Source organism: Astatotilapia calliptera, chromosome 13 (assembly GCF_964374335.1).
Source record: "Astatotilapia calliptera chromosome 13, fAstCal68.1, whole genome shotgun sequence".
NCBI lineage: Eukaryota > Metazoa > Chordata > Actinopteri > Cichliformes > Cichlidae > Astatotilapia > Astatotilapia calliptera.
In genome coordinates this window covers 2,861,660-2,884,629 of record NC_137434.1, presented here as the reverse complement: position 1 = coordinate 2,884,629, position 22,970 = coordinate 2,861,660, and the positions used below count along the sequence as shown (strand labels likewise).

At 38.4% G+C, this 22,970-nt stretch overlaps 1 protein-coding gene across 1 annotated transcript; it reads left to right on the top strand.

Annotated features, from left to right (window-relative positions):
• Positions 1 to 228: 228 nt before the first annotated feature.
• LOC113034913 (uncharacterized) lies at positions 229 to 21,649 on the top strand. Its single transcript, XM_026190073.2, has 8 exons — positions 229 to 546; positions 8,447 to 8,592; positions 8,698 to 9,280; positions 10,188 to 10,752; positions 13,890 to 13,948; positions 14,042 to 14,138; positions 14,231 to 14,346; positions 20,424 to 21,649. Exons 1-8 carry the CDS (start codon positions 343 to 345, stop codon positions 20,976 to 20,978), a joined length of 2,325 nt encoding a protein of 774 aa, XP_026045858.2. The 5' UTR covers positions 229 to 342; the 3' UTR covers positions 20,979 to 21,649.
• Positions 21,650 to 22,970: the final 1,321 nt, after the last annotated feature.

Here is a 22,970-nt window from a genome sequence, read left to right as displayed (position 1 = left end):
TGCATCATGACATTGATTTAATGCAAGACAACACTTGCATTAAATTAAGGAGTTGTATATTGTCAAGGATTTTTGTGTTTATATACAGGGTATATAATTTAAATATCCCTATGGTGAAAACTGGGAAATAACGTTATAGTCTGAAACATTTAGTGAATGTCTAAGCTCTGACCAAAACAAAAAATAGTGGACTGTATTTTGAAAAGATTACTCCGGAAGTGTACTTGTTGTCTTTCCGGCGGAAGCTGCAGACGGCGAGAATTGCAGCGGCAAACCCTAAACACACACTGGGTTGAAAAGAGCTTCTCTTATTCAGCGTTACGTGTCCTCTTGAACACAGACATGTATCGCCCGGGTGAACCTGTTCGCCAGGTGCCTCCACCGCTGCCGTTCGGACCTCCACCGCCTCACGGCCCTCCTTTTAGACCCACAGGGCCCTGCTCTGTTCCTCCTCCTGGACACTTACCCCCCAGGCCCTGTGGACCATATCCGGTCGCGGCACGAGATTATCTCCACAACAGACCGCCGAGTGGGCATTTCGTTCGTGTACGTACCCAAGACTAGGTAGTACTAGCTTAGTGGTGAAGTAACATGATTGGGAAAAGGGAGTTGGCAACCATAACGCTAGCGTACGAATTCATAGACCACTGTGAGATACAGCTCTGACACTCCTGTATGTGCGGGAGGCCTCAGTGCACAGCATGCACCTCTCATTGTGAAAGAAGTGGTTGGTTTCTGTATCCTAACTCAGCTTTTTGTGGGTAAATGCGAGTCACGTGACTGACATGAGCACGCTACACAACGTTTGGCTTCACGCTTCATAACGTTGTACTGCAAATATGTGTAGCCGTTTCTTATTAGGTCTACCATATTTAGAAATAAATTTAATATATGTATATGATCGATGCATAAAGCAATTTTGAGAATTCATAAAGTCATATGTAGTTCAGAAAAAAACAAAAACATTTTATTTAAATTAAAAAAAAAACACATTGTTGGGAGGGAAACAAAGAGAAACTGGCTTCTTTTTCCACTCTAACCGTGTTTACAGGCCGTTATCTGTTTTACACACTCGATCAAATAACAAATACAAAATAAAACAAAAAGCAAGTTAAGAATCATAATGTCTCTTTCAGTGGACATAAAAAAAGTCTTCGGCGTAATGTTAAGTCTTTTGTGCTATTTGGTGCATCTCAAATATATAAAAGAAATAATCCTAAAAGTAGCTATATTAATACTGAAACAAACAAGAACAGAAAGTAAAATATTCCCTCCAAACAAAACGTATAAATACGAAACATGCAATTCAGTCCATGCTCCGCCCATCTAGTTATAAAGCACCAAATCACAACAACTGTCCTGCAAGGCATGGCCAGCGACACTCCCTTTTCTGTCAATGTAAAGAACTGTAAAAACACATTAAATCCCTTAGATATGTTAATAAAAGACAAATAAGTGCAATTTTAACTGTATGTATCAGTTTTTGTACATGATAAAAGAAATCCGTCAGCGTGGGCAAGAAATAAGTGTGTAAACATGCAGAAAACATTCTGGTAGCTCACTGGCCAGACTGTCTTTTAATTATAAAACGCAAGACTTCTTTTAATCAAAGCCATTTTTCCCCTACCACCCTAAGGCACATAGTGGAAAAAAACAGGAAAATTTCTGTCATTTAATTGTTTCTGTTACTTAATTACTTTTATCCGGTAAGTTGTAAAGGTTAAGGACATACAGTTAAAGGTCTAGCATCTACGCTGTCCAAAGACACACTGGGCTGGATTGGAGTCTTTGTCGAGCCAATTCTGTTCCCTGGTCCTTATGTTTGACAACCATGATGTAGACAGATACAGTATATAGCCTACAAATTTCTGCTAGACTAAACATCATTTTAGACAAAAGAGTGAATGAAATTTAAAAAATGTAGTTTTTGAAATGGTAAAGAAAATCAAAATGTCTTCTTAAGAAAAAAATGTTTAAACATTAACGTCTTGTGTTTCAATTTTGAAAAGTAGTCACATTCCTTATACATTTTTAATAATGTAAGCTGGCTGCAAATAACTACTAACATTCCATTTGTTACCTGCTGTCTAAAAATGACACTCTTAAATTTATAGAGGTTGCTGGTAGAAAGACATACGAGAAAGGAAAGAAATTTTAGAAAAGGTATAAGAAATACACTGTTATCAACCCTAAAACAGCCGTAATAACTCGGAATGCTTGCAAACTTGCAGACATAATTAATCTTCTTTAATTATGTCTTGCATTGGTTAAAGGTTTTTAACCCCCGGATAAAGTACAGAAATGCTAGTCCACCTGTTTGTTTCTTTCTAAGATATGGTTGAAATGGTGCTGCTGTCTTCTGCTGATCCATTTTTTTCTGTAAAAGTAATTAGTACTTGCTAGCTTCCTATCTAATCAGCAACTTTATGTTTATATGTATGTATATATTAACATGGTACTTAGCTAGAGAGGGCTACTTTTGGGTCAATTCATACGCAACGTTTTCTGTCTGCTGTGGAGTAGTGACAAGCGGCTGGCTTTGTGGTTAATTTGTCAGTTCCGTATGGATCAGTATTTGCTCTAACTGCTTCACATCAACAAGGGTAAGTTGGCACTTTTTTTTCTGATGAAAAACAGTCTAGATCATTTGTGAGTTGTAGTGTTTTATAGTGTCTCTGTATGTTAATTGCTAATGCTAATGACAATAACTGAGCCGTATCATGAAGTGTATCTCCAGGGAGTCTCTTGTTGCTATAAGTCAGTGTTTGGACTTCACTTTGATTAGTCTGTTCTGTTGAAATAACAAAGTCTGAGTTGACGTAGAAAAATGTTGGTGATCTCAGGAAAAGAAGTATTTAGATAGCATGACCCAACCAATAAGGTCAGCAGTGTAAGCTACTGTTGAATGAGCTTGCTGCTGTTAGATATTATTAGATCAAATGTGGAATTATGCCAAACATCATATCCTACTTAGATCATCTGACTTTAAGGAATAAAATTAATAAACCATTCTAATGCTGGGACATTCATCCCCTTTTAGATAGCAGAAACCATCTTAACAAAATGCAGCCACTACAGATCCCTTTGTGGATGTGTTAGTAAGAGCATCTAGCGTAAAAACCCAAGTAGCTCTTTATCTTCAGTAGTTTGTGTGAGATTCTTCACCGGGAGTGTGATTCTCCCTCTGTGAAGAGTTCAGCTGAGCCAGTGAACCTGGACTGCATCTGTACTGTTTTAAATGTCATGTAATAAGGTTAAACTGTTATGTAACCTGAAAACTTGTAATGGAGAAGTTAGTTATCCCCTTCTTAGGATTGTACCATTAGTTTATGTCTCTGTTTTGTGTTACCAGTGAAACATTTTTATGAACATAATATATTTTCTGATAGTGTTTATTTACTCTACATTGTTTCCCATATTTTGCAGGATAACATTTTAAAATGAAATCGAATTGGATTTTTAAATCCTGAAGATGCACTGAAGAATTGATGGGATTTGAATTGTCCCTTATTTGCTTTTAGGAATGGGCAAATACAAGTAAATATGTTGTACTGATTCATGACTTTTTTCTTAAGAAACATATAACATGTCATTTTTAGCCTTCATGTAGAGATTTGTCTTCCTTTGTACAGCAGGAAAAAAACAGTACTATCTGTGGCTGCTACTCAGTTTGACTTGGTGGAAGTTGTATGTTTGTGTGCCTACATTTATCAGAGGAAACTATTGTGTATTTTAGTTTGTTTAGTTTTACAATAGCCAAAAGTCTTGCTAAAGAAACATTTTGGAAGTTGCATGTTTTATAGTCACATGCGGTAATTGTACAAGCCAGAGTTCAAGAAGCCTTGGAAGCATTTAAACACCATTCTGATTACCATTGTGAGCACACACGATTATGGCCATGGCTGATTTTTATAGCATTTTGATATATTTATTGTATGTGGCACATGTTACATTAGGTAATTAAGGAGCTCTGTTTTTTTAACCTGTCACAGTGTCTTCATTTGCTTGGTTATGTTGTGACAAAATAACAAATGTATGTGTACAAAAACCTTTCAAAAAGTAAAGAAAACCTGTGTCCTGTGCTGTTTTTTTTTTAAATTTTTTTTAAAACAATTTCATTTTTACTTTAGAAACATCAGCTAGTGTTACTAGAGTAGAGCTGGCTTTTTATGCTTTTATTGAGACTCAGCTACTCCATTTGCATCCCTTCAAAGTCACTGACTGCAGGTTGTCATTCACACAGTGGTTCAGTCACTTTTTACAGCATGTACTCTGTTCAGAATGACCTGAAAGGTGATGTTGATGCTTAGCACTGTTTACTTTATTAAAATTCCTGAGAAAATAGTTGCCACCAGTGTTGGTCAAGTTACTTGAAAAAAGTAATCAGTAACTGATTACCGATTACTTCCCCAAAAAAGTAATCCCGTTACTTTACTGATTACTTATTTTCAAAAGTAATTGTTACTTAGTTACTTTTTAAAAACACGATTTACAATCTGAAGAGGTGATAAAGCGATAGATCTTTCAGCCCAATTCTACTTTTTCTGCATAATCCATCATACAAAATGTAATCAAATGGAAAAGTCTCTTTTTAAAACTTGTTTTATTAGTTTTAATCTTTTAATTTTATGCATCAAGCAAAAATTTAATTATATGCAACATTCTCTGACTGGAAGAAATTAGTTTAACATTTAAACCTATTTTCTGCACATTCCAGCACATAAAATAAAATTTGCTTTTGTGTTTACACTCACTCGTTCGAATAGATGCAAGTAAAACACAGCAGAAAATAAATAAAATCAAAGACTCAGCGTTCCTGTTGCTCTATTTTCACCTGTAAAGCAGGAGTGGGGCAGGCGGAGGTTTACCCTGGTGCAGGTGTGCCGCGGTCAGTTGAAGAATCCGCGAGTTTCTCTGTGAGTTTCCCATTACGTCGTAGCTACTCGGTGCTTGTTTGGAAGTTTAGGGTTTTTTTTGCTGTAAAAAGAAGTTTTCTTCCCACGCACAGCGGACACTAATGTTTTTGTCACTTTTTATGGAATCAAACTCAAAGTAAGGTCAGTACTTCCACGCTTTAAACGCTGCACGCTCATACTCTCTCTGCACTCGATATGTGATCCATTGTTGATCTGCACACAGCTGTTGTCACGAACGGCGCACTCGCTTACGTCACTGTCGTGAGACATTCTCGCAAAAAAAATCATGGTTTTAGTAACGCAGTAACGCAGCGTTCCTACGGGAAAGTAACGGTAATCTAATTACCGTTTTTGCAATAGTAATCCCTTACATTACTTGTTACCTGAAAAAAGTAATCAGATTACAGTAACGCATTACAAGTAACGCGTTACTGCCCATCTCTGGTTGCCACACAACCCCACTCACATTTAACTAATAATAATCTGTATGAACAGTTCCAGTCTGGTTTTCACCCCTCCCATAGCACTGAAACAGCACTTATAAAAATAACCAATGATCTTCTTATGGCAGCTGACTCCGGTTTACTTTCCATTCTTATTCTCCTCGATCTGAGTGCTGCTTTCGACACTATTTCTCACTCTATACTTCTCAGTAGGCTAGCCTCTATCGGTCTCTCCCATACTCCACTAGCCTGGTTTAAATCATACCTGTCTGATCGCACTCAGTTCATTCAACTCAAATCCTTTACTTCTCAGCCCTTTCCTCTGACCACTGGTGTGCCCCAGGGATCTGTCCTGGGGCCCCTTCTTTTCATTATCTACCTTCTACCGCTTGGACATATTTTCCGTAAATACAATATCCATTTTCACTGTTATGCCGATGACACCCAGCTTTATCTGTCCACTAAACCTGATTCTGCTCTTCCCCCATCCTCCCTTACCCTCTGTTTAGCTGAACTAAATTCATGGTTCTCTTCTAATTTTCTCAAACTCAATAGTAATAAATCCGAGCTCCTCTTGGTGGGCACTAAATTAACATTATCCAGAACCAACAGTTTCTCTATTACTATCGATAACTCACCGGTCTTCATTTCTTCCTCTGTGAAAAGTTTGGGTGTCATCCTCGACTTTATCTTTCAATTCACACATTAATAATGTTACTCGGTCTGCATATTTTCAATTGCGCAACATTAATCGTCTCCATCCTTTTCTCACCCCACATGCTAATGCCATTCTTGTCCATAGCCTTGTTACTTCCCGGATTGATTATTGTAATTCACTTCTTTTTGGTCTTACTCAAAAATCCATCCACAAGCTCCAACGCGTCCAGAACTCTGCTGCCCGTATCATCACCAGGACCCCTTCTGTCCACCACATCACTCCTGCCTTGCAGCAGCTTCATTGGCTCCCGGTCAAATATCGCATCAATTTCAAAATACTCTTGTACACATTTAAGGCTATTCATCATCTCTCTCCTCCATATCTCTCTGATCTGGTTAAGATCACCGCCCCATCTCGTTGTCTCAGATCTTCTTCTTCCCTTTCACTCTCCGTCCCTTCCCCCCATCTTGCAACCATGGGCAGCAGGACTTTCAGCTGCTCTGCTCCACGACTCTGGAATTCCCTAAATCCTGATTTAAGAAATATCTCTTCCTTCTCACTCTTTAAGTCCAAACTCAAAACCCACTTGTACAAAATAGCTTATCCCACATAACCTCTCCACTCTGCTATTTTATTTGTTTATGTCTTATCCTTTTATGTTGCTTTTATTCTACCGTGTACAGTGACCTTGAGTGTTTTGAAAGGCGCTTTCAAATAAAATTTATTATTATTATTATTATTATTATTATTAGTCTGGTGAGATTATTTTTCTCTGCAATTCATGAATAGGCATGTTACTGAACTTGCATTTGAACAAGAAGATGTGATACAGAGTTTCCTCCATGAAGAATTTTCCTCATCTTAAAATGAAACATGAACCTTTTAAAGTAGAACAAAAGTTTCACATTTCCATGGTGGTTAGCTAGGGCCTTGTATCTTAATTGCAAAATCCTAACTCTGATATGCTGAGACAGGCAGGATTCACATGGATGAATTTCTGGCTTCAACACTCTTATTTGCCTTGAATTGGGTAACATCATGCATCGCTGATCTAAATTACAGATCAATTGCTTTGCTTTGTCTGTACTATAAGTGGAGAGACATTCAAGATCTGAAGCACCAGTGCAGACATTCAACAGTCATGATTATTCACTTGTGATTTGTGCAGTTTGGCATCTAAATGTAAGAAATAAGTTATTCATTGCAGTGAATAATCACCCTGTCGTATTTGAACAAAATTACTCCGAGGAAGGCACCTCGGCTGATGTTAAAGGCTAATCAAAGCTTGGCTAGCTTGCCTTGTGATGATTGGTTACTATTGCTATGACATTTGTGCCAGCAAAGTTACCCCCAAACATCAGGAAAGCTTATGTCAAACGTTGGAAGCAATGCATTGATGTGAATCCTGCCTTGACTTACACAGGTGATAATACTGCAAGGGTTGACTCAGCTAAACAAACTTTAACTGACTATAACTATAACTGATTCTTCTTCACAAAAAGAAGAACCTCACTGCTTAGTACTCATCTATGTAAAGCTCCAAAAGGAGCCACTCACTGCATTCAGATCTGCTGTAAAAGCTTTGCTATTCTAACATTAAGATAAGTAAAAGACTATATAAGCAAAGACACAGTTGTTATGGAACAAATGCAGACTAACTGAAACGTAAAATTAAAGTTTTATATTGTCAAGAATAAACAGTGAATAGTTTAGAGCAAATACTCTCAAAAGTTGGAACATTATTTTACCCTGGCAGCTTAAGTTGCCGTCACACTGGAAACGATTCCCTCATTGCATATTTACTTTGAAGCTGACGACTGGTCACTTAGTAGAATGCCGGGAAGTTGAGAGATGTTTCTTGGGTCCTGCTCGCTTTGAGTCACCAGCTGTTATTTTCCCCGTACTTGCTCGACGCGACTTTCTATGGTCTCTGGTTGTTACATCAGTGTAAATTGCTTCCAGTATGGATGCAGCTTCAGTCTACAAAAAAAAAGACAGGCTTGACACTTGACGCAAGTAGTAAAAGCATTAATCCACTCTGTAGCAATAGTGACAGTTATACTCTGTGCTCTACATAGAATAAAAACTGTCAAAATTACTATGGGTTGCAAGATGAGGCAGGTCAAACATAGGCTGTTGTAAGATTTTGTAAAAAAATTCTAAAATAAGCTAATAATTACCTGTTGTGACCAGACCACTTAAATGGCTAATCTTTTGTTTTTAAATGGAAAACCTTCTAAGTGCAATCATTTAGTGTGATAAACCAAAACTGCATGGGCTTGACCATTTTTAGATAAATACTATCATTTGGGAAATGTCTATTTAAAATCTCTTTAGAAGTTATTCCATACAAAATAAAAAATGCCATAGATAATCTTCTGCAGTTATAACCTGTACAGCACTATAACATGAAATCTTAATGCTCTCAGCCCCACTGTAGCAGCTTCTCCATAGACCGTAGTACACCAATTGCTTTGGGAGGAAGCCAGCAGATTGTTACTCCTGCTGAACCATCAACACATCCGGTACCACAGTGGAATCCCCCTCCAGTGGAACGTCATTCTCTAGATAATAGGTCTGTGTGTGTGTTTGTGTGTGTTTCTGTCATTGAAATAGTGTGTATAAGTCAAAGTTTCAGCATTAAAATATTCTTTTGTTTGTAACACATGTTTGTTTCCAGTGACCGTGCTGGTGAGGAATTCCTGAGATGCATTGCAGCCAACAAACCTCTCCCAAACTATCTGAAAGGCAACATGGCATACAACCTGGCTGACGCATTTAAGTCAGCTAGTATCTTGAAAGAAGCAGTCAAATCAGACCGTGAATTCCAGAAGCATGTGCCTAGAAGCAAGAGCCGTAGTCGAAGCAGAAGCCGAGGCAGGTCTCGAGCCAAGAGTCGCGGTCGAAGCAAAAGCAGAGTACGCAGCCGAAGCAGGGGAAGAAGCAAAACTCAAGCCTGTGGGAAGAGTCGAGCTAGAAGCAAAAGTAGGGCTCGCAGTAGGAGTCGGAGCAACAGTCGAAGTGAGAAAAAAAGTCATGTACGGAGCAAGAGTCGAGCAAGGCGATCCAAGTCACGAAGTAGCAGTAGTGAAAAGAGCCGAGGCAAAGGCAAAAAGAAAAACAGGAGCCCCGGACTCATCACTGTCAACAGCAGTAATAATCTGCCAGGAAATAGTCTATTAGAAGGATTGAAGCTGGTTATGAGCAGCCAAGATTTGGAAGATCACCTGCCATCTCTCAAAGATATCATCCTCACTATTAAGGTAGAGCTTATTACTTATTCCACAAGTTATGCTAAGATCATTGTTTTGCTGGACCAAATTGAAACCAGCTGCATTGTAATAAAAAAATCAACATTAAGAGTTCACAACAACAAACCCTAACATTATAGTAATGTTTGCCAAGTACTAGTATGATTTAGCATTTGTAAGTCATTAATTAGTGTATTTTTTTGTTTGTTTTTAAATTAAGACAATCTTGCAGTGCAAAACAGAATTCTCTGACATGCTTTATGTAACTTGATCTAAAAATGACATTGTGTATGGAAGTAACTAGTAATTGATAGAGATTTCAGCAGCATTATTTATATATATATATATGTATTTATAATATAAAGAAATTATCAAATTCTATGTAAAATGTCTTTAAGTAGAAGTGCATATGTCAAGTCAAGTAAAATTCTTGTAATTGCAGAAGCTGTTTTTAGGAAAATAAGACTTTTCAGTGAAACCTGTACAAATTATGTGCTGTATCTACCCTGCATGTTACATTGGGACAATACTATTACAAATTGCTATTATATTTAAATAATAGCAGCTTAAATTAATAGGAGCTTAAATTGAAATTTCTTAACACAGCACATAGACGTCTCGGACATTGGCAGTTGTAAATGTTAAAAGCTATAGTTTATAATGGCGAGGTTTCAATATAGGCCATATGATCCAGGAAAGAATGTTAGTCTTAAGTTAAAGCATGTAACAGTGCACTGGAGCTTGAGGTTTTTAGTTGGTGTTTATGCTGAACTTATTTATGCTGAAATGAGAATTACATTGACCTACAAAGGCTCGTGGGTGAACAATTGATTGCTTTAGCCCTGAACCTTTAAACTGAGCAGTATAATTGTGAGCAGCCACAAATTCAGTGTATCTAATTGTGATTTCTTCTACACAGGCTCCAGATGAGGGCAAAAAAGTTGAGTGTGTATCTAATGAGCCTACACACATGGAACATGACAGTCAAGACAGTTTATCAATGCTGGAAAAGGAAAGCATGCTGCTTCCGCATGAAAGAGTTGGTGGTGATTTCTCATGGCTTCAAGGACAAAGTCAAGAAGATGCTGCATACCAGAAAGCTAATGAACTTGAAGATGAAGAGTCTTTCTTGTATGGGAATGAACCAGCTTCCCAGATTAATGAAAAGGCCAAACTACAGAAAGAGAGTAGTTCCCTTTCCACTCGTTGTGGACATCTTCTTGATCCAAATCAGTCCCTGCAGTTGGCTTCTTCAACTTTAGTCCACTCCAATCTGGACAACATGGAATATGAGAAAATCAAGACCATATTAAAAAGCCTGGGTTCATCAAGTGAGATCAAGGTGAAGACGCAGGGTCAGAATGAGCAGGAGTCATCTCCTACACTTGTCAATTCAGACAAAGCAGCAGCAACTTTAGCATTGCCAGCACTCAATAACCCAAATGTACGTCAGGCTCTGGAGTCTCTGCAATCTCTGATCAAAGGTGAGAGATTTCTATTAAATGAAAGATTCAGCATAGTTTACTCATGCTACTGAGTTCTATTTTTTTCAGTATTTTGTGTTATTAACGATAACAGTTGTTTGATTTACTTCATTATGGCAGATTATGAGTTACACATAACATACTTTTAAATTTTAAACCTGAAATTGTATGTTATTTGACTTGTCTGTGAATACAAACCATATGCAGTGTATTTAAAATAAACATAGATAATTTCAAAAGATGCACTAGTTAATGGACTACTGTTTTCAGGACTTGAGTTTGGCATTTAGCTAACTTCGTCTTTTGTTTTTGAACCAGAAGGGATTTGGATTTTATATTGGAGGAAGAGTGGAGATGCCCAGAATCCATGTTTTTTTGAAGTCCAGTATCCACAGTTACTGATAATTTGTGGTGCCGCTTCATCTTCCAGTGTTTGTAGTGATTGATCCACTGTGTTTTATCAACTCCATTTTCAGTACAGAAGATTGTACAGCACTATCTCACAAGTGTTATGGAGATGCTGGTTTCTTTTACCAACAGGACCTCTATCTAACGACAGTGCCAAAATTACTAAAATGATTTTCTGATCTGTTTATAAAGTAAACAGTAATAACATACTGTTACTTTATTTAACAGCATGTTATTGGTCAGCTAACTCATCTGACGCTAACCCCATAGAGCAGCGGTGCCCAACCTTTTTTGCGCCACGGACTGGTTTAATATCAGACAATATTTTCACGGACCGGCCTTTAAGGTGTCGCGGATAAATACAACAAAATAAAATGAAAAGGCCAAGACAAAACTGTGGTATTTTGTAAATATAGTAATAAACACTAATTCACTGTGTAATTGTGTAACTTTATTAGCAGCGTCCTCCTGAAATGCTCCAACAAATTTGAGAGTAACATAGTCCTCTGTGCCACTTGCTCTCGCGTAAATATTTCTTTCAAAATAAGACACACAACTACAACACGGGAAAAGACCCAGGGAAACAGAGTTAACGATAAAAACCCTGAAAACCATACATTTCACAACCAAACCTCAAATCTTGCGGCCCGGTACCAAACGACTCATGGACTTGTACCGGTCCGAGGCCCAGGGGTTGGGGACCGCTGCCATTGTTATATTTATATAACATACAGACGAGGTAAAGGGTGCTCAGGCTCCTAAACACGTGCTTAACTTTTGGTGAAAGAGTCTTGGTTTTCTTTTTTTCTGTTTTCTTTGAACTCTTCTTTTTCCAGGGTGGAATGATTGTACAGCATACATTTTTAATTACTTTAAAAAACAAGAATTGGGTGCACAAGTTTAAATTTATTTTGAATTTTCTTTAAACCACACTGTGTTAACATTGTACATACAGGCTCAAATATATACGTCCCCACTAATATTTGGTTAACCGTCCCTTAGCAAATTGCACCTTGACCTGATGCTTTTAGTACCCATTAACAAGCTTCTGGCGTAATCCTGGCTAGATATTTGACTAGTCTTCTTCTAGCTGCTGATCTGAGGAAATGTAAAAGAGGAAAGATTTTGGAGGTTGTAGTCCTCCTTCATTATTCCAGCCACTTTGTGCAATGTACCAGTACAACTGTTTCATGTGAGTGGGACAGTTTGCGTGTTCTTTTTATTCTTGGCTGTGCTGACATATCCAAATAACTTGTACTTATTTATAATTGTTTGAATTGATGATTCTGGAATGTGTAGTTGTTTAGAAATGTCTCCGTGAAACATCCCCTGCATGTGTAAATCTACAATTATCCATCATAGATCTTCACCGAGTTCCTTAGACTTTTCCAGTGTTCTAGACATCGGTCAATACCATGACTGCTGGCAACCAACTTTTTATGCTGGAAAAGAGAAACTACCAATTGTAGTCAACTGGTAGTTTTGACAAGTCAATAGGTAAAAGCCTTGTCAAGTTAAGATTCTGTAGAACCCTCAGCACCACTTATTAAAACATAGTGAAGTGAATGTATAGATTTAAGCATACATATAGTTTTTGCACTTTGTAGATTAGAGACAATCCATCAATTTAAACTTAGGAACCAAATTCTTGTTTTAAGTAATATAAGGTGTTGTACAATCAGTCCACATTGGAAAAGGGTTAGGGTTAAGACTCAAGTGACTACTGTGACTACAACTGTAAATGTGCATACTTTTCAGATGTTAGACATTTCTGTATTGCAAATGCTTTTTGATTGATATGAGGAAATATTCTATAAGTCTGAGGTACTGGATTTCTGATTTTCACATGCTGTTAGCCATAGTCATTGATATTAAAACAAAATAAGCTATTTCACTTTGTTTAATGAATAGGAATGAAATAGGAAATATATATGTAAATTTATCCCCTTTAAATCAAGTAAAAACAAGAATATTTTTACCAAATTATCAGTTTTTTAAAATAGACTCATAAAGGGTAACTTTTGCAGTGGACATGAAAGGGGAAAATGGGAGAAAATTATAAAGATCAGACCTTTTTCTTGTAGCAGTCTGTAATGAGTTTTATTTAAGCAGTGAAGTTGGGCATTTTGATATGGGAGTCTGTGGAGATTGAGTTGCTTTTGGAGGCATCCATGAAACTGCATTTTCTGGCTCCCTGAAATTTGCTTCCTTTTTAAAAAAAATCCTGAAAGGGAATTGGGAAAGACCAAAAAAAATAATGGTTTAAGTAAACCATTGTTTTTTGTATATATTTAAGCATATATACGCATGCTTAAATATATACTTCACTCTCTTTTAATCCAGTTTCTGGGTAACTAAACTATAATGATTTGCTAATTATCACACGTTTTGCATTAGATTTTTACCGAGGTAAAATTCTTTCACTGTGTTGCTGGTGTGGTTGTGATTTTTTTTTCTTTTTCTTTTTTAATGAAAGAGGTCATAAAACATTTTAAATTTCATTAGGTCAGCCATGAAGAAACTTATAGAACGCCCAGCATTATTGTTGCCTGAGGGATGGCAACAAGCACAAAAGTCTGCTTGTGTGAAACGAAGAGACTTGTATGACAGCTATTTACCCAGCTGATGTCACCTGGTCTGATGTCTTAGACCTCTGTTATTATTCTTTTATACTTTTATTAGTGAAAGCATAGTTATACATTAATTACCGTTAATCTTTGATCCTTCAGCTACAAAGGAGAAACGAACAAAAAGTGACTGCGCATCTCAAGCATCTGATAAACATAAGGTGAATTTTCAAACATCATTTGTGTAATGAAGTGAGATACAGGAAAAAATGCTAAAGCACCCGCTTATTTTGAAATTCGAATGTGTTTCACAGGAGGGTGACAGTGAGGAAAGGAAGAGAGAGAAACAAGAGAAAGTAAATAAAATGGAGTCTTTGGCCAAAGAACTGGATGAACTGTTAAAACAAGATGGTAATGTAGTGTTCGTTGTTTATTTCCATTTTGTTGTCTCCCACAGTCTAAAATATTCCTTACACTTAAATACTTTTCTTCTCCATTTGCAGGACTGGGTTTTATAACTCCAGTTACTGGCTTTTACTGCCAGAACTGTGAGGAGTTCATTGGAGATTTGAAGTCTGCTGAAAACCATGCAGCTATCCGCCATCATAGTAACTCTATTGTGAGTACCCATTGTACATAACTCATTATGGATGAGGCACATGATACTCTACATTCTTTTGAAAAACATAAAAGGATAAGTATGTAACCGATTTCAACTTAGCTGACATCTTTTTCACATAGTCAACGTGCTCCTTGCATATACAGAAAAAAAATGTTCAATGATTTTCAGTTATATTTGATTTAAATAGGATCATAACCCTTCAACTTCATGACTACATATTTAAAGGTTTTAATGCCACTTGTGCTTATGTTTCATGTTACTCACCAAAACACACTGTGTGTATCTTTGCATGTTGCTGGAGCTATTAATTCTATGAAAAAAACCCCAGATGGAGTAGCCCTGCACCAACATTTTTGCCAGTGCAATTCACCAGTTGCGATTTTCTTTCTTTCAAATTTCCTTCTAAAGAAATCAAACAGCTCAGAACAGTTGCGTCATTACATACACTCATCATGACCATGTCTTGATAATTTTGGATTTTTTGGTGATTTCTTTGAGCTGTTCTTTTTCCAGGTTAGACTGATTCTGCAACATATATCTTGAGTGATTTTAAAAAACAAGAATTGGATACACGAGTTTGAATTTATTTAGGATTTTCTATCATCCACACAGGGTCAAAAGTATACATATAGGCTCAAATATATGCATATACTCAAAAATTTTAATGAGTGGCGTCAAAAGTTCTACAGTATATTAGTTAGTAATAAAAGTATATATTAACTTAGTAATAAAAAAAGAAGTGTATGTGTATTGCACACTGTTATTATTGCACATTAATTATAATGCACCTTGTTATAAATATAAATATTATTATTGTTAGTTTTTTTTACCATTGTTACCTCCCTCCCAAAAAAGTCCAGGGAGGTAGCCAATCAGGTCAGCTATTTGCATTGATCAGGGCTATTGCCCTGTTGTAAAAGCTGTCCTTGAGTCTATTTGTTTGGGACCTCAGCAGCCTGAACCTCCTGCCGGACGGCAGCAGCTTAAACACCCGGTGTCCTGGGTGTGTGCAGTCCTGTAGGATGCTGTGTGCCCTCTGGAGACAGCTCCTCCTTCAGGTCCATTTTTTCTAAGGATTCTCAGAAAGTGGAGACGCTGTTGGGCCTTCTTTAAAACCACAGAGGTGTTAGGTTTGTCTATGTGCACACCCAGAAACTTGAAACTGGAGACCCTTTCCACACACTCCCCGTTGATGCTGACAGGCTGCAGCTCAGACTTCCTCCTTCCAGGTGAGAGATGGTGGTGTGGAGCGTTGTAGCAATGGCATCTTCAGTTTATCTGTTAGCTCTGTATGTGAAATGGAGCAGGTCGAGTGTGGGTGGCAGGCAGGACATGATGTGACGTCGGACCAGTTTCTCGAAGCACTTCATTATAACAGGTGTTAGAGCAACTGGTCAGTTGTCGTTGAGGCTGCTAATGTTAGTACGCTTTGGCAGTGGGACAATTGTAGCTGACTTTAGGCACGGCGGGATGCAGGACTGGGACAGTGAACTGTTGAAGATCTTAGTGAAGACCCCAGCCAGCTGGTCTGCACACTCTTTTAGGACCCTTGTGGTTACCCCATCTGGTCCGGCGGCCTTCCTGGGGTTCACTGCCCTCAGTGTGCGCCTCACCTCATATTCCTGCACTATAAGGCTTGGGCTGCTACTGCTGTCCGATGTTTCTACTGCTTCTGCCTCTGGTCCCTTCACTTAAAGCGTGCGAAGAAGTGGTTCAGCTCCTCTGCAAGCACCGCGTTACCCTCAGTCAACGTGGTATTGCAGGGGCTTGTAGTGCTGAACTCCCTGCCATACCTGTCGTGAGTTGTTGTTGCTGAAGTGGTCTTCGATCCTTCTCTTGTACGCTGCCTTGGCCTCTCTGATGCCTCTTTTCAACTCAGATCTGGCTACACTGTAATGCATACCATCGCCGGATCTAATCTAGTCTATTGACTTCTCATTACTGTTCATGATTGACTACGACTGATAGCCTCTCTTTGCTACCATAAAAACAATTAGTTTTACAACAGTCATTATACTGATCAATACTCAGAACCAATGTTCCCCCTAAGTTGCGTGCGTGCGCAGTTGCGCACTGCTGGCACGGTCTCTGCACACAGAAAATCTGCATTGCGCAAAAAGAAATCTAACCTGAATTGAAATGAAAATAAATACGTTAACAATTCTGTTTTGCAGTGTTAGTGTTAGTAAATGACTGGCTGCTCCAGTATGGCAGCCACCTTATCCCATAGTCGAGCCAATGATGCGATTCACATTCATATACAGTGGGGCAAAAAAGTATTTAGTCAGCCACCGATTGTGCAAGTTCCCCCACTTAAAATGATGACAGAGGTCAGTAATTTGCACCAGAGGTACACTTCAACTGTGAGAGACAGAATGTGAAAAAAAAAATCCATGAATGCACATGGTAGGATTTGTAAAGAATTTATTCGTAAATCAGGGTGGAAAATAAGTATTTGGTCACCTCAAACAAGGAAAATCTCTGGCTCTCACAGACCTGTAACGTCTTCTGTAAGAAGCTTTTCTGTCCCCCACTCGTTACCTGTATGAATGGCACCTGTTTGAACTCATCATCTGTATAAAAGACACCTGTCCACAGCCTCAAACAGTCAGACTCCAAACTCCGCCATGGCCAAGACCAAAGAGCTTTCGAAGGACACCAGGAAAAGTATTGTAGACCTGCACCAGACTGGGAAGAGTGAATCTACAATAGGCAAGCAGCTTGGTGTGAAAAAATCAACTGTGGGAGCAATCATCAGAAAATGGAAGACATACAAGACCACTGATAATCTCCCTCGATCTGGGGCTCCATGCAAGATCTCATCCTGTGGGGTCAAAATGATCATGAGAACGGTGAGCAAAGATCCCAGAACCACACGGGGGGACCTGGTGAATGACCTGCAGGGAGCTGGGACCGAAGTAACAAAGGTCACCATCAGTAACACACTACAGCGGCAGGGAATCAAATCCCGCAGTGCCAGACGTGTTCCGCTGCTGAAGCCAGTGCATGTCCAGGCCCGTCTGAAGTTTGCCAGAGAGCACATGGATGATACAGCAGAGGATTGGGAGAATGTCATGTGGTCAGATGAAACCAAAGTAGAACTTTTTGGTATAAACTCAACTCGTCGTGTTTGGAGGAAGAAGAATACTGAGTTGCATCCCAAGAACACCATACCTACTGTGAAGCATGGGGGTGGAAACATCATGCTATGGGGCTGTTTTTCTGCCAAGGGGACAGGACGACTGATCCGTGTTAAGGACAGAATGAATGGGGCCATGTATCGTGAGATTTTGAGCCAAAACCTCCTTCCATCAGTGAGAACTTTGAAGATGAAACGAGGCTGGGTCTTCCAACATGACAATGATCTAAAACACACCGCCCGGGCAACAAAGGAGTGGCTCCGTAAGAAGCATTTGAAAGTCCTGGAGTGGCCTAGCCAGTCTCCAGACCTCAACCCCATAGAAAATCTGTGGCGGGAGTTGAAAGTCCGTGTTGCTCGGCGACAGCCCCAAAACATCACTGCTCTCGAGAAGATCTGCATGGAGGAATGGGCCAAAATACCAGCTACTGTGTGTGCAAACCTGGTAAAGACCTATAGTAAACGTTTGACCTCTGTTATTGCCAACAAAGGTTATGTTACAAAGTATTGAGTTGTATTTTTGTTATTGACCAAATACTTATTTTCCACCCTGATTTACGAATAAATTCTTTACAAATCCTACCATGTGAATTCATGGATTTTTTTTTCACATTCTGTCTCTCACAGTTGAAGTGTACCTCTGGTGCAAATTACTGACCTCTGTCATCATTTTAGGTGGGGGAACTTGCATAATCGGTGGCTGACTAAATACTTTTTTGCCCCACTGTATACGCAGCTAGTCAACGTCGTTGACAGGCTATGACAGCATCCTTATGTGCCGACACCGGTGTTTTAGCTAGCAAAGCGGCGTGGCTGATGTGGAGTGAAGCCACGTTAATGACAACGTGAACAACCATTGGAGATGTGAGCAGGACAGACGGAACAATCGACGGAAAAAGTGTGGACTTTATACCAGTTTTTAAACTGTGTTGAAAACACGTAAAACCAGAGTTATGATAAAAATATGCAATGTTTGTTTTTTTCTTGAATCCTATCGTTGTTTATATTTACTGGAAAAAGAAACAGTAATAACGGTGTTTTATAAGGAAAGCGCTCGAAAGCACTCTCCCCCTGTGAGCAAAAACAAAACACAAAACCACCCCCGCGCCCCTCGCCTTTCCTATTGGTGGAAACATGTACGATGTGGACCAATCAAAAAATGATATGGCAACAAGGCATTTAGTTGTTTAGGAAGGGAGGAAGTTTTAGGAGTGACGGCGGTGTTTTGAGATGTGAGAGATTTGCGACGTTTAGCGCAAATCTTGTGTAGTCAGTGTGTAGTGTAGTCAATAGTTTTGTTGTGTGTGTCAGAACAATGAAGCGACTGCTGAATGTTACAGGTGTTACAGCAGTGATACATCTCCTGTTGTTAGGCCTGCAGGTATCAGGCTGTTGTTCTCCTTTATCTCATAGTGGACAGAAATTATTTTTTGGAGTGGCAGAAATAATTTGTGTGGCATCAGATTTGATGCAGAACAGCTGATTGTTCTGTAAATAGTTTGAAATGTTTATTTTAAAAACCACCTTGGCTGCATTTTTAGGTAAACCGCTGCAAAAAACTTTGTTTTTTGAAAAACTCAGTTACTTTTTTGAAGAAGTAACTATATAATTAATTGCACAACATTGGCCATTATATACTGTATTTTGCAGACAGAGTGACAGGACTCTCTCCCAGAGCACAGACTCATACTCATAATACAAGTCAGAGCTTTATAAAAACAAAATAAAACAAAGTTGTAAAACTTTGGTTTTGTTTTGTTGTTTCCAATAGTGTTAACATACTACACAGGTCATGAACAAGATTTTTTTTTAATTTTCACTGTAAGTGGGCTAAAGCACTTAGAATAGAATAGAATAGCCTTTATTGTCATTGTACAGAGTACAACGAAATTGGAGTGCCACTCCCTTGGTGCAAGATAAATAATAAATATAAATGTAAAATATAAAAAGTACAATAAAATAATCGCAAGTACTCAAACAATAGTAAGTACGATATATACAGGATAGCAGCATTAATATAATGACAGTATGAATAGCAGCATAATATAATGGCAGTGACGGTATGGTATAGCTAAGCAGGTTCAATTGATTTTGTGCTTAATGCTGTAATTTGATTATTTTGATAAACCACGTGACTTGGATGGATTTGATGCTGGCGTGACCACAGTGCACACGTCTGCTGTTGCTCACAGTGGTCCAACGGGCCTCTCAGGGAGTTTGTGTGTTCGCTCAGACACAGAAAGAATTAGAGGGAACATTGCTCAGAACAAGGGTTAAAGTTCAAGCAGCCAAGTGAAAATCTAAGACAGATAATTAGAAATGTCCAACTTGGAACATGTCTTGGAGTAATTTTTAAACAAGTACAGATTCCAAGGTCATTGATCCAAATTGTTTTTTGCAAGTACCCAGATGTGTCACTACTTTGAAAGGGGCTAGAAGCACACCCAAACCATCACCCTCAGATAAAATCTGGACACAACTCTGTGTTCCAACAGGATAAGGATCCTGAAAATTTGTGGACTGTGCTTAAAATGTAGGTCGAACCCAATCTGCAAAGAAGAGTGGTCAGATATCCAGTTATTATGCGCTAAACTAGTTGATGGTTGCCAAAAGTCAGTTGTAACTTGCTACGGGGCATTTAATCAAAACTTAGTAGGGGTGTGTATAATTTTGACCCTGTTTGGAATAAAGAAAAAAATCCAGTTGTGGACCCAGTTCTTGTTGTTTAAATGAATCAAAGTTGGAAAAGGAGCAGTTCTAAGAAATTATTAAAAGCCTAAAATATACTATGATGAATGTATATAAACCTCTGACTACAGTTATATAACTAACCGCATATACAAGCTTGAATCTAAAAATTTTGTTTTCACAATGAAAAAAACTTTACACTTATCCCAAAACTGTTTATGTTCAATCCCCCCTCGTGTATTTGTAGGCAAAAGAACAGACGGACAGGCACTCTAAAGACATCAAAGGACACCCACATCATTACAGTCCCTCCAGTAATCGACACCCTGACCCCCCAGACAGGAGAGATCACAGGGGTTATGGTTACCGCGGGGATTCAGGAAACCACCGGAATAGCACAGACCATCTACGGAATTGGAAGGATGGCAAAGATTTCAGAAGCCGATACCATGATGATGACCACAAAAGTCACAAGGATAGAGATAAAAACATCTTCTTGAAAGAGGAAATGAAAAAGGAGCGAATGTTTATAACAGTCTCCGATGGACTGACACCTTCAACTTCTAACATCAGGGTCAAGGAGGAGGTGGACAAGGAGAAGGCCACTGGAAGCCATGGTAAAGTTAAAGCGAAAGACCTAGAATCATCCAAGGAAAAGAAAGGCAGCATTGAAAATGATCAATACAGTGATAGCACTGATGATGACGGAAAATCACCTAAAACAAAAAAGAATAAAAAGAAAAAGAAGAAGAAGGAGAAGGAGAAAAAGAATAAGAATAAGAAACAGAAGGAGAAGTCTTAGGTGTTATTTTGTCCTTGTCATATAACTCTGGGATGATGGTAGCAGCTTATTTCTGGACTGATTTTCTAACATAGTTTTCTCACTTTCTTTTCCTCCACCCAATTGTTTTTTGTTACTGTCATTAGAAGAGGAAGGTAGACCTCAGAGTGATTCATCATGTATGAAGGAATAGACTGATATGTTAGGAAGCACGTTTGTTGGTGGTCTTTCTCTAAAAGAAGATTAGTATTACTTTTGTCTTTGTGTATCTAGTACAGTGGTCTTTACCTCACTTAGAACTAAGATTGAATTTTCTCAGTTAATTCAGGTATTTTTCCCCCACTTCAGACAGCGTGTTTGCTCGGTCAAATTAATTCTCATGTGGAATGAAATGTTCTCATGTCTTCCTCAGTAAACAGGCAAACAAAAACCTTTTCCAAGACGTCTGTTCCTTTTACACATTCTGCACAGTTTTCAGCACTGTATTAAAGTCTGCCACGTTTCAGGTATGGCATCACATCTTGGTTCTATTTTTTAATTAAATGTTCAATAAAATAAGCAGTAAGAAAATAAGCAGTAAGAAATTTTTTTCATTTCATTGGACCAACAGCATTGTAGTTTTAGAAAAGGTATACATGTATCTGACATCTTGTATTCATTTTGATCTCAAATAAAGACGTAAAATAAACAAATGTGTACTATTCCTTAGTTTTTGGGGTTTTCTTTCTTGATTTTATGTTTGATATTATGTTTGAGTGGCTCCCATCAGGAAGTACATGTAGACTATGCTTCCAGGATGTAGGACACAAAAAAAAGGGTCACTAATGTCCCTACAGCATTTCAACATCTGAACTGTAAGCCTTTCCCACCCCAGTATTGCATCCTTTTCTTGCTTCCTTCCCCACACATTCAGTTCCTTGGTAATTGAACTGAATCATTGAATCTGAACTATGATTGGTCATTTTATACTGATGCTTTTATGTTCTATGTCTTATGTGGTGGTCTCTGTGCCTTTTTAATTGCCCCTTGGGGATAAATAAAGGGAATTTGAATTGTATCAATACATTTGAAGTGATCATATGCGTGTTTGATTTAATTTTAAATTTACCACAATTTGTTTTTAATATCTGAAATGTTCAAATTTATTCAGGTAAATGGCAAAGAACCTGCATCTAAAGAGTAGTTTAGAATTCTAGTACAAATTGGAAATAGTGAAACTACAAGTAACTCAAAGTTACTTTACTAAGTTCGTAAGCTAAGTTATTTTTGCTTGACGTCTGTGGAGAAAAAAAGGTCTGACTGGTTTGACTGTTTTTACATACTAAGGCTTTTGACTGTGTCTAATGTAATGCAGTCGAAGCTCATCTATCAGAGATGAATATGCCATCCAAAAATGGAGGAACACACTCCATATTTTGTTGTAAATTATTATAGGTATATCATATGTATCTTTTTTCTATTGTATTTACCAACATCAAGAAGTCACAAGAAAAGAAAGACCACACCATGGTACATGTTTAAATACGGAAAGTTTATTGATCTAATTTATTTATTAAACAAAAAGACAACATTTTTTTCACACACAAGGGTGGGCCAATATCAGACAGAAATGTGAACTCCACTCTGTACAGTAAGCAGTAAACTGTGATATGTAGATTCAAGCTGTTCATATTTTTGGCCACCAGATATGACCGTGTTGCAAAGCTTTGAGTAATGTTAAGTGGAGTGATTCTTATATAGCGCTTTTCTACCCTCCCAGGGTACTGAAAGCTCTCTATTCAACATGCCACATTCACCCCATTCGCACCAGCACCGTCTTGTATCAGCTCACTAACTACTAGTGATGGGTAGATGAGGCCTCGTGAAACATTTCAGCACATTCCCCAAACTGTATCGATACTGTGTCGACACAGTGTTGCTGTTTTGCTCCATACTGACACCTGCTGGACCTTAAATATAATTGCGGACAACTTACTTGAGACTCACAACAGACTGATTCAATGACCTGGGGCC

Coding starts and splice junctions, on each gene's coding strand:
- LOC113034913 (XM_026190073.2), top strand. CDS start 343: ATGTATCGCCCGGGTGAACCTGTTCGCCAGGTGCCTCCACCGCTGCCG. Junction 10,753..13,889: donor TCTGCAATCTCTGATCAAAG/GTGAGAGATTTC, acceptor TTGATCCTTCAG/CTACAAAGGAGAAACGAACA. Junction 13,949..14,041: donor AAGCATCTGATAAACATAAG/GTGAATTTTCAA, acceptor TGTGTTTCACAG/GAGGGTGACAGTGAGGAAAG.